This window comes from Gavia stellata, chromosome 5, assembly GCF_030936135.1.
Source record: "Gavia stellata isolate bGavSte3 chromosome 5, bGavSte3.hap2, whole genome shotgun sequence".
NCBI lineage: Eukaryota > Metazoa > Chordata > Aves > Gaviiformes > Gaviidae > Gavia > Gavia stellata.
In genome coordinates this window covers 37,183,348-37,200,505 of record NC_082598.1, presented here as the reverse complement: position 1 = coordinate 37,200,505, position 17,158 = coordinate 37,183,348, and the positions used below count along the sequence as shown (strand labels likewise).

General features: G+C 38.9%; 1 protein-coding gene across 1 annotated transcript in view; it reads left to right on the top strand.

The window, feature by feature from the left end:
* Nucleotides 1-17,158, top strand: part of WWC2 (WW and C2 domain containing 2) — a 104,450-nt gene that overhangs the window by 51,887 nt on the left and 35,405 nt on the right. Inside the window, exons 3-9 of the mRNA XM_059817429.1 lie at nucleotides 6-209; nucleotides 1,194-1,270; nucleotides 5,903-5,982; nucleotides 9,319-9,448; nucleotides 11,293-11,439; nucleotides 12,405-12,478; nucleotides 16,732-16,974. Coding sequence (XP_059673412.1) covers nucleotides 6-209; nucleotides 1,194-1,270; nucleotides 5,903-5,982; nucleotides 9,319-9,448; nucleotides 11,293-11,439; nucleotides 12,405-12,478; nucleotides 16,732-16,974 — 955 coding nt within the window. The remainder of the gene's footprint in view (nucleotides 1-5; nucleotides 210-1,193; nucleotides 1,271-5,902; nucleotides 5,983-9,318; nucleotides 9,449-11,292; nucleotides 11,440-12,404; nucleotides 12,479-16,731; nucleotides 16,975-17,158) is intronic.

Here is a 17,158-nt window from a genome sequence, read left to right as displayed (position 1 = left end):
TGAAGAAACAACACAAATAGAAGATCCCAGGAAACAATGGAGGCAAGAACAAGAGAGAATGTTAAAAGATTATCTTATGGTAGCCAAGGATGCTCTCAGTACTCAGAAAGAACTGTACCACGTGAAAGAACAGAGACTAGCACTTGCACTGGATGAGTATGTACGGTTGAATGATGCCTACAAAGAAAAATCAAGCTCTCATACAAGCTGTAAGTACGGTAGAGAATACAATGTAACTTCTTTGATCTGTGCCTTGCAGGGGATCCTGTTTCTCTGTAGGATGAGTTTTCAAGATTTGCTATGAACACCTTGTACTCTGACTTTTTTAGAGATAGCATCCCTACTTTTTTTTATTTTATTTAATATAAAGATACTCTGCTGGAGAGAACCCTCTTCTCTCTGATACAGTTGAACTCCTTTGAGCCATGGTTTAGAGTAGTTGGCTCTGAAATCTATTTTGTCATGCAGTTTGTCAAAAAAAATTCTGCCCAATCTAGGTTCGAAGTAAATAGGATGTCTTGCACTTCATGGCTGCGTACTGAAATGACCCTACAGTGTTCAGATGTGTCTGCAGTAGTCCAAGAAGGGAACTTGTTGCTGCTTTATAAGAATAGCATGCAATAATTTTGTAGCCTGATCAGGGGTGAAGTAGAGATACATGTTACAATGTTGGGCAAGGAATTGGTATGCAGTAAAGTGCTGTCAGAGGCCTGTTGTTGGCCAAACATCTCTCTCAGAAGTAGATAGTGTGATAAAAGTAACATGTACAGCTCCGGAAGAACTGAGTGGCAGACCCCAGAGGCTTCTGAATAAATCTTCTGCTTTCCAGAAATCTCCTTAGAAATTACAGCTTCCAGGAAGAAGTGACCGCAAGATGGCTCAGCTAGAAGAATGGGAACAGAAAGCAAGGGATAGAAAGCCAGGGAGAACGAGGTGCTACTTTAGAATCCTGGGATAGGCAAAGGAGGGCAGATACCAAATAGTGGTAAGGCAAAAAAGGTGGAAATTTTGATTATTCATTAATTATTGCCATCTTGCAATGCTGACTACTCTATAAAAGGATATTTTTAAAAAAGTATTATATGTTTTTCTGCACTTTGTAGTTTTATATCAATGTGGATTCATCGAGGAAGGGACTAATTAATGATTTAAAAGTACTTAAATATTTGTCCTTTTTTGTCTTTTTAAAAAAGTGTTCTCAGGCTCCTCATCAAGCACAAAGTATGACCCTGACATTCTGAAGGCTGAAATCTCCACTACAAGATTAAGGGTGAGAGTGCTTAACTCATACACATTTGTATTCTGTGTGCAAAGTTTATGCCTATAGAATAAGCAAAGCTTGAACTAGCAGATATATCTTGTACCCTGGTACTGAAACCTCCTAATACTTTCAATGAATACCATTCAGGGGTTTTTAATGATTTTTTTAAAGGTGTCTCTGTTACTTTCAGATGACACATTTTGGGGAAACTTTGTCAGATATTCTAATTAGATGTGGGTTTAAAGAAATCTGATGACTGTTTTCACTTGTATGCTTTTGTTTTAAAAAGGAGGAGTAGAAACCTTTAGGTGAAAATAAAAAAGTAGTAGGCCAAGGTGAGTTGCAGCTAGATGACTGTTTTTACACAATCTTTCTTCTGTGAGAAATGCACCATTAGCTACATCAACTGCTTCACAAATTTCTGTTGGTTTAAAAAACACTTTTCAATAATGGTGTGAAACTTCGCTCTGTTTTGTCAAAATGGAACGGTTCACATCAAGAGTGAAAGCTTGTGTTCACATTTTGAAATTGCTAATGAACAAAAATCCATTATTTGGTCAACTGTGTTCAGTATGGTCACTAACAGACTCCATATAAAGAACTTTCATTCACAGGTTAGTCTCTAGTGAATTTATCTTGAATAAGGAGGAGATGGTGTGGAAGACATTTAAAATCTATATAGGAAGTTCATTTATTTAAGCTGTGGCATATAATGCTCGATGGATACCCTAGGCTTTCTGTAGTTAGTAATGAAAAAAAATTAGATCAAACCGTGCAGGTTAAAAAGACAGCACCTCACAGCTAGTCCTTCGATGAGGGCTGGAATACAGACTCTGCGGGAACAGAAACAGCACAAGCGACAGCAGTTACTCAGCTCTTCCATTGCCCCCTCCTGGTTTCTGCACAGAGCAGCACTCATAGAAGCCTCTGAGAGTACCATACTCCTTCACCTGGAGTAAGAGTTGATTAGGAGTCTAAACAATTAATGTTTAAAAGGAACTGTGGAATAGCTCGTTAAAATTTTAAAACCCGGTATAAATCAGGGATAGAATACACTGTAAAACTGGCGTCCAGATGTTGCCCTCCTGACTGCTTGTACACCTGTTCATCCTTACTAATCTCAGTTTGTAGTCCCTTATCCTTTACAGAGAAGGGAAGGTGGTTAGTGAGAGAACTTATTTCAACACTGGAGGAGGTGGGAGAAAAAATTTTGTAAGTTTAGTAGGGAGAATCAATAGCAGTAAGGACTTTGTCAGGAGCAAGAATGAAAAGACAAAGCGAGAGCTTCTTTCTAAAATGAGTGGCATGGTAACAGATGTTCCCTTTGGCAAGGGGATCACTGGTATATTTGGGAAATTAACAGTGTTGTTGAAGAATGAAACACATGACCAAATTTAAATATAGTCACCTACAAGTCAAAGAGGGGAAAATTCAGACATGTGCTCAGTTTTTCTTGTTGCTTAGCTCTGATCACCTCCCAGCTCAAGATGCAGAAACACTGAATCACCTCTTGGCTGCAGATCTACAATTTGTCTGTTCACTGGGGAGACAGGAAGATGTGTTAATCACAGTAATTCATTTTTTGGAGGTGCTTTCCTCTCTTCATTGTTTCTTGGAGTCAAGGAGCCTAATATCCTGCTGATTTCCAACACCTGACTTATTGGCATTGCAAAGTCCAAGTTGCATATGTGCCTAAAATAGGTGACCTGAATCTTGTCTGCAGAGTTTAGAAGGGTGCAAGTCCAAGAATATCTGTATCAGCATAAAGTGTGTTGTCATCCAAAGCCACTGGATATGAATGTCATTGAGATAAGAAAAAGTGGAGCCCTGTGGTGCTAGGGCTGGAAAGTGGTTTTCATGGAAGATGGCAAGAGAGGTATGACTATTATCATAGTTCACCCTTATTTGAATGTTTGAAGATGCTTTGCTTATATGCCACCTTTTGGCATTTTACAGTATATGCATGCGTGGACTTAATGGGAAACGAAGTTAGTCATTAGTAAGCTGCTAGCCAGCTAGTTAGAATTTGCACATTGTTTAGTAAACTATTAGGTCAGATGTACTAAACCTGTTTCTCACACTGGCTGAGGATTACTGGTATCATCAGGTTAATGGTGGCTGGAGGGGGTAACTCAGCATTTGAGGAAGTTCTGAACTGGCCTTTCGCCTTTTCCTTGTTAGCTGTGCTTAATATGCGCACGTGGAGCCTTTTGGATACATGAATTGCCTGTTGCGCAATAGGTCACGGAAAAAATGTGGCAGAAATCAGACAGCTGTTACGTGAAATAAGCAGGAGAAGAAAGACCTTTCTCACAAGATTAAAACTGAAGGATCTGATGCTGCAGTGGACTCTGAGTGGGGCCATTTGGGGTCTTAATTAGTAATCAGTAAGATAATTCAAACACCACCAAGCATATGTGATCACAATATGTTTTATGCATATGCAGCGAGTAGGGGATGCACCTTATAAAATAACAAGAGGGTTTTTTTGTCATTGTTATTCTACTACTACAGTACTTGAGTGCTGGGAATAGAAGGGGGTTAGCACAGGAGCCTGCTTGAAGATGCAGTTAGAAGGAGGAAGCGAGAGGCCTGTCAGGTGACTTAAGATGATGTGCAGAAGCAGTAGGAAGGGGGTGAAGGATGAAACAAGTGAAGAGTTGTGAAAAAGTGGGAATTACATGAAAGTTTTGAAGGAGAAGACAAGGAGCACAAGAATAGTTTAATGCAAGTTTGATGCAGTAAACACAGAGTCTATGTTATGATGTAGGTCATGTCCTTCTAGGATAATGTGCCTAACTCACATTTCTTGATAATGAGAAAAAGCAGAGGACACTCAGAAGATGATCTTGAGGAAAAATGTAAGGGTTTCTGAGAGATCCAATTCTCTAAGTTGAAATCAAGTGTGCCTTTTGCTATTACTATAAATTCACGTTTCTGATTTAAAAAAAAAAAAAAGCTTAGCCATTCTGCATTTCTCAGAAAAGTTGGGACTTCTTTCATATTTTACACATTACCTTACCTGGAACATAGAGGTGATATCTGTACATTTTCTATAACCTTGATGAGAACACTTGAGAGACTATTCTTGGGATTTTCATGCTAGTCAGGGAAGAAATAGTTAAGGAGCACTGCGTGTGTACTTAGGGACATTGCCTATTTATCATGATAACTATTCATTATGGTAAAAAGAAAAAGTTTTCTGTCAAGTGAACCAACTAGTGATGATAGTTCCCAAAAGCCTGAACCTAACCCCTCATCTAGAGAACGGCTTTTGCTTTGGAGAAAGTGGAGATTGAAAGCATTTTATTTCTGTCACAGAAAATTCATTAGCCAGAAGCTACGAACTTGAACACCTAAGTATCATTCACAAACCCATGTGAAGAACCCCGCACATCACTAGTTATTTTAGATACACAAATCATTTTAAGTCTCTTGGAAAGCTACAGCAGCTGCTGATGCTCAGTACTTTTAGTCACCTGGCATGTTGGGAATATCACCTTTTTTTTTTCCTTTTTTTTTTTTTTGTTTGAAGAATAGCACCAAGTAGGAAGTCTAAGGAGATTTGGATACAAAAAGTCTTGGAGACATATTTTTTGAAATTTATTTCAGTTGAAGTGGTCAAAATTCTTCATTTTAATATAATCCATTTTTCAAGAGTTGAATATCTGAGGACCTATATGAAAACAAGCAAGAATTTCACAGTGGTAGGAGAAAGCAGGGCACTTACAGCAGCCTTTTCCTTTTTTCACCTGGCTAGTATGTGGAGTGCAAATGAGCCAGGTATAGATGTATAAATACCAAAATTTGGGACTCCACATTTCAAGGAGGCATTTCTGTCTCTATGTGTATGCTGAGGATTAATTTTAATTTGTGTTGAAGTACATTCCTTTATAGGTGGTCCAGAAACTTTGTTTTAGTATGTTTGGGAAGTATGACATAAAAAAATTAAATGAGGCATTTTTTTATTTAATCTTGTTTCATAAATATTTTGTAGTGTACTCATATCTGCTAACATCTGAAGCAATTGAGCATGCAAATTTAGGGAAAGTAGGGAATGTTTTGCCAAAGACATTTCTATTAAATAGACGCATATATTTGCAATCCAGATGTGTTTAGTGATTGTCATCTCTGAATTAAATGAAAGTGAATTATATGTTTAGGGATCCAGTGTCTGTGAAGCTTTGTAAGAAATGATCGTTCATAGGAAGAAATAAAAAACGAGTCCACACTTTGTCTTTTACAGTGCAAATGACTTGAGAGCTTCCTGGAATGAAAAAGTGGAAATATAATAAGCCTAAAAATAAACAGGCATATCCCTGTAGGACAGTTGGAATGCATGCTTAACAAATGAGAAGTAAATTACTTCTTAAAGTTCTCTCAGGTTTAATAACACAGTGTGATATCAATACAAATAAGGAATGTGATTTAATCTGTTTGTGTCCCTTTAATACTAAAGCATGTTGCCCATAGACATCAGGAAGAGAACAGATCCTTCTGTTTTTAATATGTGTCAGTAGAGCAATTTACTCTCTTTTTTTGTCTGATCTGATGTAGAGAATACATTAATTGTTCAAAGCCATGTGTTATGCCATTTAACAAGAGGAATTTTCTAACTCTTGCTTTGATTTAACACACAAGGTTAAGAAGCTGAAGAGGGAACTCTCTCAGATGAAGCAAGAGCTGCTGTACAAGGAACAGGGCTTTGAAACGCTGCAACAGTGAGTAAAAGAAAATAGTTGAAACTGACTTAATTCAGTCACCTGATTTCTTTTTTTGGCATGGAATTGAATCCATCTTATGTGAGAGAATTATTGGGGGTAAAATGAGAATCTAATAACTCTTTTTGTTGTAGTTAGGAAGCAGGAAATCTGTAGAAATGGCAAACCTGTTGTGCAAGTGTTAATATGAGAAATCTGTTCGCCTTCCACTTTTTTTTCTATGAAGTATCTTGTGTTGCCAAGAGGCAGAAAGAAGGGCAGTGGTTATGGGTCCCAAGGAAGAATTTAGCTGCCTTGTGTGTCCCATTTTAAAAAAAAAAAAAAAAAGGAAAAAGTAATTAGGTCTGTCTTTCCTCCTTTACCACCTCTGAGCTCAAAAGAGAGAGAGAGAAGGGTGCTGTTCTCAGAGGTATAAATGGTGCACAACTGTGCAGGGTTTGAAATGAGTCACAATTTGAGGATTAGAGACCTGACTTTCTTTGTTCCAGTTGCTGGGATGCCTGGTGTCCAAAGGGCTGATGCTGAACCGGGTGAGCATTTTGGGTATTTATCCAGTTGGATTATTAGGGAGTGATTTTTTTCAGTCTGAGCACTCCCTGCTGCTCCTGACTTACAAAGTTGGGCCCTAAAATATTAAATATTACAAGAACAGTCACTACAGAGAACTTGTTGCAGAGGAAACCTTGCTAACAAGCATGTTTTCTTGACTAATGTGAACAGAAATTTATTAATGCTAGTTGTTTTCTGTTTTGTGGTATGTACCTGTACATTAAGGATATATTTACACAGTAAAATGCTGAGCTGTGTGCCCTTAGTACACTAGTTCCAGTAGCAGAAGCAGTGTTGCAGCGTTAATGTAATACTGTCTGGATTCACTTATCTTTTTTCTCAGGACCTCCTGAGAGGTGTATGGCAGTGTACTGTCAGATAAGTAATAATCTCTATCCTGGAGAGCTTGCAGAGTATATAGGGAAGATGGACAAAAGGTGGGAGAAGGGAGGTGCATTTTCATCTTCCAGGTAGAGTACTAAACTGCAGAGAAGTAATTTGCAAAGGATGACAGAGCATCTGTCTGTGGAGCTGAGAGACTGGAGTTCAGTTCCCAGTTCTAACCAAAACATCTTGTAGGCTATCGCCTGTGTATTTTAATAGATCAGTCCTATACAGTAGGAATTTTTTTAAGTGGGAGAAAAAAAATTCTGGTCGAGGAAATGGCCAGTCATAATTAGAGACATGTCAAAATGGACAAAAAATGTTGTTCTGGTATGAAGATTTTGAAGTCAATTGGGAACTGAAAACCCTCAGCACCTTAGGAGGATGCCAGTCAAGTCTCTATCCTCCTTCATTTTGAAAAAAAAACAGAGATGTCAGATTTGTTTGTTATTTAAATATATAAAGACTGGCGAGGAGTGAAGGGAGAAAAGGATAGTTGGTTGAATTTATTTAACCATAAATCAGATTTCATTTGAAGCAAAATTTAGAAGAAGAAAGACTTATTGATTCTAAAGCTTAAGGTAACAAAAACTCATGCTGCTGTCCCAGGATTAAAGGTTAGCCAATCATGCTGGTTTTATTATATTAATTCAACAATGAAGTATTGTTTTAAAGCAGCTTGCTTACAAGCCATTTTGATAGGAATCCAAAGCATGTTTCAGAAACTGTCAACAGCATTCCACGCAAACACAATGGACTTTTGTTTTTAAAATTCAGCCAGCCACTTTCAAACAGTACTAATCCCATTAATTTAAAACAGGAAGATGGAATATCTTATATGTCAGAGATCCTTCTTGTCCATCTTAATTATATACAGAATAAAGCAGTTGTGATTTGAATGTGGCACATCATATTACTAGGCAGCATGTGGTGTATTACCCAACTGTTCATTCATGATTGCAATTGTTGGCATATCCTGTATCTATTTGACCTTAGCGACCTGGTAAGTTACCAAAAATTGAGTGTTTTCAGACAGTAAGTGCCTACCTATGAAAGAGTTTGAGGAATTTTCAAGCTGAAACAAATACATCCTTGAATAGGAATCTGAGTGCTGAGTCACATAGGTAATTTTCTTACACAAACGCAGTTCTAGTTTGCACAAAAACTGAAATGTGGAGAAGAAAAACACACATGCTCACAGCTTTAAAGACCACTTTAGAACCTTGATACCTTTGTGCACAAAACTGGAAGTAAAATAGAATACTGTTACAGGTGTTCCATGTAAGTTTCTGTTCTTGCAGGGGATGCTCGAGATCACTTCTGATCATTAAAATGTTTGTTCATTCCTCCCTCACAAGGTTAATGTCTTCTAGCAAAGGTGATGGATTATCATAAAAACAGAAAACCAATTGCATTATAAAAGAATGTATTCTCTACTAGATGCTTGAGTTTTGTGAAGATAACTGGTTTTAATTTTGTGAAGCACAGCTGCAGTCATTTCTGTGATGCTATGAAATATTCAGTTAAACTAGAGTTCAGATAAGTGTGTTTACAGACTGTACTTCTTGAAGTAAATAAGGAAACACTAAAATATCTTTTTTATCTCTAAGTTTGGGGGCTTTTGGTTTTGTTATTTTCAAGTTACAGTTTTTTAAAATCATTTGTAGTCCAGGAATTTAATAAATTGTCTGATGTGTGACATACAGTATTAATTATCCAGAGATTTTGTGAATAAAGAGGGCCTGGTGACTGGCTGAGCAGAACAGCTGTTCTAGACTGTTAATGCCTAGGATTAGGGGGAATCAGAGGGAAGCTGAGACAAGAATGGAGCTGGTTACATTTCTTCTCTGCAAGGCTGATTAGTACCAAGAAGCTTGCCTGTCTGCCCATGTCACGATGTGGGTCTGGGTAGAAAAATACTACTAATAATAAATTCTGCTTTTGTAAGGATGTGAATAGTGAAAGGTGTACCCAAAAGCTGCTTCTGTGCTGCAGAGACTTATGATAGGGATGGGCATTTTGACAGTGGTGTCAGCAATACTACTATACTGCTGGTAGCATGTGTAGGAGTCTTTAGTGCTCTGTGCCCCTTATGTCTTTAAGACTGGATTAACTAGAATTGCTTCTGGAGTCTCTGCCTTTGGTAAGGCCCTAGTAGTTTAGCTGAGGTGAGTTTATAGCCAACGGAAGTATTCTGGGCACTGTGTATGTGTTAGATAGCTTGACATTTTTGCCAGGGATTAAGTAGTAAGTATTTTATTTCTCTTTGCGTGTCTGTTACAGGAAATGGTGTCTCTTATCTCCTTCCCTTCTGTTCTCTAACTATGCTTCTGCCTGAAGCAGAACAGCAGATATGTTAGTATTATTTTCTGTATTCAGTATTAATATTCTCTCTTTCCACAGAATTGACAAAAAAATGTCTGGAGGCCAGAGTGGGTATGAACTATGTGAGGCTAAAGCCATCCTGAATGAACTGAAGTCCATCAGAAAGGCGATAAGTTCAGGGGAGAGAGAAAAACAAGATTTAATGAAGGTATTTTGAATGGTTGGCGTAAGTTTTGTGTGGATTTGTTTTAACATGAGAAACTTTCCTGATTATAAATACCTTGCATTTTATACTTTTTAAGGGATTCTCAAAACTCTTCAAGCCAAACTAGTATTAAAATCAATTTTCAGATGCATAAACTGAAGCCTGTTACTTCCCTAATTCAAAAAGCCGCTATATGCCAGTCAGAGAATATAGATTTCTGAACTTGTATGTAAGGTACAATGCAAATCACAGAATCACTAAGGTTGGAAAAGACCTGCAAGACCATCAAGTCCAACCATCAACTAACACCACCATGCCCATTAAACCATGTCCCACAATGCCTCGTCCACATGTTCCTTGAACACCTCCAGTGATGGTGACTCCACCACCTCCCTGGGCAGCTTATTCCAGTGTATCACCACTCTCTCAGTAAAGAAATTTTTTCCTAATATCCAGCCTGAACCTCCCCTGGCGCAACTTGAGGCCATTTCCTCTTGTCCTGTCGCTCGTCACTTGGGAGAAGAGGCCAACACCCACCTCTCTGCAACCCCCTTTCAGGTAGTTGTAGAGAGCCATGAGGTCTCCCCTCAGCCTCCTCTTCTCCAGACTGAACAACCCCAGTTCCCTCAGCTGCTCCTCATCAGACTTGTGCTCCAGACCCCTCACCAGCTTCGTCGCCCTTCTCTGGACACGCTCCAGCACCTCAATGTCCTTCTTGTAGTGAGGGGCCCAACACTGAACACAGTATTCGAGGTGCGGCCTCACCAGCGCCGAGTACAGGGGCACGATCACCTCCCTGCTCCTGCTGGCCACACCGTTTCTGATACAGGCCAGGATGCTCTTGGCCTTCTTGGCCACCTGGGCACACTGCTGGCTCATCTTCAGCCGGCTGTTGGTCAACTCCCCCAGGTCCTTTTCTGCGGGGGGAGCTTTCCAGCCACTCATCCCCAAGCCTGTAGCGTTGCATGGGGTTATTGTGACCCAAGTGCAGGACCGGGCACTTGGCCTTGTTGAACCTCATACAGTTGGCCTGGGCTCATCGATCCAGCCTGTCCAGATCCCTCTGCAGAGCCTTCAGACCCTCGAGCAGATCAACACTCCCACCCAACTTGGTGTCATCTGCAAACTTGCTGAGAGAGCACTCAATCCCCTCATCCAGATCATTGATAAATATATTAAACAAGACTGGTCACAAAACTGAGCCCTGGGGGACTCCGCTTGTGACCGGCCGCCAACTGGATTTCACCCCATTCACCACAACTCTCTGGGCTCGGCCGTCCAGCCATTTTTTAACCCAGCGAAGAGTGCACCTGTCTAAGCCACGAGTCGCCAGCTTCTCCAGGAGAATACTGTGGGAGACAGTATTAGATTAGTATTAGATAGTTTAGAGATATTACCTCTAAACCACCATTTAAAATATTAAGTGGACAAAATTGAGAGATGTGTTTTTGAGATGCATGGCCATTTTCTAACTCAGTGAAAGTTTTCCAAATCTGAATTGCCCTATTTCCTTTTCTGAAAGCAGATCTTTTTTTTAATCAGCCAAGTATTTAATTGGTTAACATGTTTAAAAAAAAAAAAAACAAAAAAAAAAACCCCAAAAACCCCACAAAACCGAGAGAGAGATAAAAACACATGAGTAGTTTTTATATTGTCACAGGTATCGGTCACCCTTAGTGCCACCTACCAACTGCTTGATTAAAAAGATAGTTTCCTTAATATGATGTAAACCCATAATTTTTGTATTGGAGTCTTTTATGTAAACATCTTTTTGGAGATAAACTGGTAGAAACACGGTAAAGCACAAAGGAACTTTGACACCACCCCCTTCTCTGTTTCCTGGACAGAGTCTTGCAAAGCTGCGAGAGAAATTCAGTCTTGACCAGACCATTGGGACATCTGAACCAGACTTGAGTTCCAGCTCTGTAAACTCCCAGCTGGGTTTTTCTAGACAAACTCTGGATACAGGGTCTCAGACTGACATTTCTGGTGAGGTGAGCTTTTTTCCATTTTGTCAAATGTAAAGAGAAATTGAATCAGAATGCTGCGGTTAATGGAATTGGAATCAAATGGTCGTTTACTGTTGCTGATAGGTGTATATATATAGATGTTTGAGAGAATTACTTAGAATCAGTTATCTGATTTTTTTTCCCCTTAAATTTTAAATCAAGATTCAGATGAACTTTATACATTTGGCATGAAGCATTTATGACAATTTGATTTAATCAAATAGTTCCAGTACAGTGAAGATCAGCATAAGTAGATAGTATTTTTTGGATCTGTGTGTAGGATATGTTTCACCTTGCAGACTTAATTCAGTATGAAGATGTTTTTAATTTTCAGAAACAAGGTCTCAGAATTTAGATGTGCAATTTCATTTCACACAGCTGAAGAACTGTTAGTGGAACTACTTGTTCAGTGATTCATTAAAACCTTCTCTGTTTCACTGACGGTATATTTACATACACAGAATGCTGTGCTTAATTTTGGTACCTTCTTTGAAGTTCCGTGAGCTACGTTTATAAGGAAGAGACTGTACAAGGTTTTCCAAACAAAGAGCTAAGCTTGTCTATGTTTTGTGGCAAAGTTATTGAAGTCTTTGAAAGGCACAGACTTAGTTCTAAAATTCTGAGTCCAGCGGAACTCAAAGTAGATCATAATTCTGGGTGCCATCACTGCAAGACTTCTTTGAAAATGCTCTGCTTTACTCTGTTGGAATATGGACAATTGGTAGTACAGTAGTTAAAAATAGATGAACTGGATCAGAAGAAACCAGCACTGTTCTGTACTTCCGAACAGGTTCCTAACTAGGCATTTAACAGCAAGTGTGTGGCTGCAGGTGGGTGTGGGTTTATTTTCTTAAGCTGTGATTTTTCTAGCCTGTGCATAGGTTCTGTTGATTCATTTAACAGCTTTACGCAGTAATAAGGCTAATATATACCTTTTTTTTCCTCAACAGGTTGGAGCAAGAAGCAGATCAAATTTAGCAGAGAAGGTCAGACTAAGTCTTCGATACGAAGAGGCAAAAAGAAGGTAACGGGGCTCGGGGCTTTGCGGAGTCGGTCCCGCCGCGGGCCGGTGTCCGGCCCCTGCCGCGCTGACATCGTGCTGGCAGCGGCATCTAGCGGGCGGCGCTGGGGAGGCGCTGTGGGCGTTCCTGCAGAGGGCTTCTCCTTCCGAACGCGGGCAGGCTCTCAGGAGCAGCCGGTGCTTCTGAACGGGGGGCTTTACAGTTACTGCGAGCGAAGCTGAGTGTGTTGAGAAAGAGAATGCAGACAGCGACAAATCGGTGGCAGTTCCAGGATTAAGGGGATAGAGCGAGCTGGATTTCCACTGGAAGGGGTTGCCAGGTTGTTTATGACCATTATATCCTTCTTTGGGATCATCATTTCAGTTTACTACGCCACTGAAGGCTCTTCAGTTCTAGAGTTGCTTCAGACTGCCAGTGCAGATTTAGTAGGCTTAATTATTTCTTTTTTCGCTGGGACTTTGGATAACTTAAATACTTGTTATCACTATGGGGTTGGGCTTTTTTAATGAGTTTAACCTGAGGAGAAAAGAAATCAGGAACTGCTGTGCTGACGACTGTGGAATGCCTTTCAAGTAAAGTTCTGCAGTGGTTGCTCATGAAAGCAGTGCCGTTGTGATGAATTGCCACAGCACTGAAGAATGGGCATCAGAAAGGAGAATATCCAGGGTTAGAATGACGTGTATCTGGTGCACCAGAAGTGCTGCATAATACTGGGGGAAGATTTACTATTAAAAAACAAGAGTGTGTGTGGGATATCTCTCTATCAATAATGTATTAATTGTGTTGTATTATTTTCTAATACTTTTCACAAAATTAGGTGTCAGCTTTTCAGAAACCTTATAGCTTTTTTATGGAGGTGCATTGTAATTTAAGGGGAATATAAATCTGAAAAGTTATCCCGCACCCAAAGTTCCTTTTTTACTATAAAGAACTAAACAAGGCAATAAAATAAAAAATAGCACTTTTGCTCAGATGAAAACTGTGCCTAAAATGCCGTTTAATCTGAGATTTAACTATTATTTCAGTTGGAATACTGTGGCATGGTCAATTAGAAAACTAGGAAAAGAAATTTGCAGCTTATAAGTACAAAATAAAGGCATAATTAGTTTTTATGTTTTAAAGGCAGGAGGCTGCACAGCCAACATTGTTTTGCCTAATTTCAAATATATACCCTCCTCATACAGAGTAGTAGCTACTATTTGTGCCAGTAACAACAGTAATCCTTTATATCTTCATTACAGATCATAGAACTTTATTATATAATCAATGCATTCAACAAAGAGTGCTAAGGCTATTGTGTTTGTTCAGTATTGAACATGTATGAGTTCGGCTCAGACTCATCATGTACGTAATATTAATTGTCAAATGGTGTTTTAGATGCAGATAGATGGCATTTTTTCTAAGGCGTAATTGATCCAAAACCAGTTCATCCTCTGTTTTGACTATGTCTTGATACCAAGAAGTCCCAGCATTGTGTTTTATCTCTACTTTGTAGGAACAAAAAAATTCCTGGCAGTAAGTCAGCTTACCACTTCTACGTTAAAAAATTAAAAAAAAAAAAAAAGTACAGTGTTCAGAGTATGGAGTACAAGATCTTACTTTCTCACAAAGTAGTCAGACAAGAATGTGGGTCGAAATTTCAGTAGCTCATGTACTTACCTTTGCATAACTAAGTATTTGTTCTGTATTACATTAGTGTATTTCAAGGTTAAATTATCTCCTTTTAAATGGTATATTTATTCAATTTTGTCTGAAGACTGCCCAGTAATGAATATTCTTTTCAGCTTTAAATAAGACAATCATATGCCTTGGAGACACTGTTAAAGTCTTTAAAGTGTTTGCATGTACATGGTTTTATCAGTGACTACAGGGTGAACTTAATAAAGTGTACATATCTTGGAATAATGAAGATACATACCAGTTTGCACGTAGAGTTCAGTACCTAATTACATCCCCCCTAATTATTACAGCCATTGTAATCATTACTATAATTTAATAAGCATTGACCATCTTTTCTGAAATATTAAATGTGCAAATTCTTAGTTGTTTTGTATTAAAATAACTAAGAGAAAGAGAGGATCTTGTAAGTGAACTTCTCTACTTGAAAATTATCAGATAATTTTGTATGTTGCATATTTTATGTTGCTTAGCCAGCAGAATGTCTTGAAGAGGTGGAATGTTGATGTTAGCTATGCTAAATCCAGTTGCAGTTGTTATTCAAAAGGATCTAATATAGCGTGCTGACAATCCTATCCTGATGTGGTGAAGATCTGGCTAATAGTCCTTGTTGACCTGTTGAGCAAGGACTTCCTCAAAAGCGTGAGACTGGTTCAGTTTTCATATCCATCTAGTCCTTTGTAGGTCTGATAAGACAGCTGAAAAGAGTGTCAGTTATGGTAGCAGAGAGTTGTCTGTAGCAGGAGGAGCAAAAGAACTGTTTGGAGACCACCATCCCATCCCATAAGCCATCAAACAGCTGTCAGTAGCAGCTACTTTTAGAACAAGGTTAGCTAGAACCAGTGACCTGGAGATGAAAGTCTTAACATTTCATTATTCATCTGAAATTATTCGGTTGTTTTCCCTCTGAGTACTGCTCCTCTAAAGGACTGTTGAATATAAATTATATATGTAACTGCTGTAAAAGATATTGAAATGCTTCATTTAATTTCACTGCTGATAGTATTTCTGTTTAATTTGCATTGCTTTTCTGTGAAAACACCCTGAGTCAAACTTGTTCTTGCAGGGGTTTGGGGGGAGTGTGGGTTGTTTCCATTTTTTAAGCTGTTGTTTTTTCATTGAGGTGCAGATGAGAAGTGTTACCTATGGAAAAAGAAAGGGGGGGGAGTTCCCCTAAGCTTCTAGTATAAGCAATGGGATAGTTAGATTCAACATTAACTATTCTTAGCTTTGACCATAAATAAATACCTTAATGTACTGTAAAATTAATACCAGAGATGCAAAATAAGCACGATATTATTAGTTTTGTTAATCACAGAAAACAAACTGGAAAGAAGAAAAACATTTTCTTAGAAATCCATCTGAACTACAGAAAGATTATACACACCAAATTATCTGTGTGTATTTATGGCATGGGTCATTACCTTTAGGTAGTGCATGATAACATTGAAGTTGCACAGAATTGTATCAGTTGTTGAGCTGACTTATGTGTATTTAACTATGGCAGTTACAAATAAATAAAAGTAATAGATCAGTTCCTCTTGCCCGTGATTGTATGGGAACATCTTTCTATATTGACTTCTCCTTTCTCTGCCTTTTTCCCAGCCTACTAGAAAAAGGTGCAGAAGGCTAGGAGCTGTTACATAGTTCAAAGCTTCCATACCTTTAGCTATGCAGCTGGTTCAGGTGTGGCTAAGGGTGGAAGTGACTGAAAGTTATCATCTTATTAGATATGTGGCACCTATAACGGGAATTTTTAAGCTTTCCCTGTGGATAATGAGTCTTCATTGCAAAACCTGTACTTTTTAAGCTGTGCTGCTGAGCCCATAGACAGAATGATCATGGATACTGAACACTGGAAATAACCTGTCTTGATCAGGACTGAGCTATAGTACAATAATAATATAGGGAAGTTTCTTCTTCCATTATATGTCTGTATCTGCGCAATATGTATGGATAACCAAGTCTTGGGTGTCTGAACTCTGTGATTTGACATCTGCAATGGGAACAGCAGTTGCACAAACTCAAGCTTTTGAGTTAATAATCTCCTTTCTCTTTAGGTGGCCGCTGTCCTATTACCTTTTATTTTAATCCCAAAGAAGAACAATGCTTTTGCCTTTTAAGATTTGCATACATGCATACTGCTGAAGTGAGCACCTTGCTATGGTGCACATTCTTTCACCATGGTCATTTCTGTTTCTGAGGAGCGGTCAGCTTCCAACAGCTTAGGAGAAATCCATCATATGCCTAGATGAGTAAAGCATAGTGCCACTATTATGTTACCAGACAGATCATTTTCAATAAAGTTTTTATTAACGTTGTGACTTTTACTTCAACTCAGCATTTAAACAGGAGCAACTCATTTTTAATGCGTATGCATATTGCTGTTGGCCTGGATAGGTGACTTGCTTTTCTGGCGTAGTCTGCATTCCTGTGAAGCAAAACAAATTAAAAGTATGGCTTTGAGTAGAAAATGTTGTTATATCCTGATACCTTTCAAAATACCGTATCACTTCTCTCTTTGCTGGGATTTGTGTGCTGGGCTGGGCTTAAACAAATCTGCTGTGTTTTATTTTAGCATGGCTAACTTGAAGATCGAACTTTCTAAGCTAGATAGTGAAGCCTGGCCTGGGGCACTGGATGTGGAAAAGGAAAAACTGATGTTAATCAATGAAAAAGAAGAGCTTTTAAAGGAACTCCAGTTTATTACACCACGGAAACGTACTCAAGATGAGCTAGAGCAGCTAGAAGCAGAAAGGAAGAGGCTTGAAGAAGAGCTGCTGTCTGTAAAAAGCACACCCAGTCAAGCGCTTGCTGAAAGGTAAGGGGTTGTCTTTTGCTGATATTAAATGCTGCTGTCTGCAATCTAACCTTTGTACTCATTACAGACCCTGAACTGTGCCTTGATGGGCTGTTTTCCTTCAGTAACTCTTCTATGTGGATCTTAATTAAATTTGTTATTAGCCCACTGGGCAGAAACACAAAGAAGTCTTCTGTACTGTGAG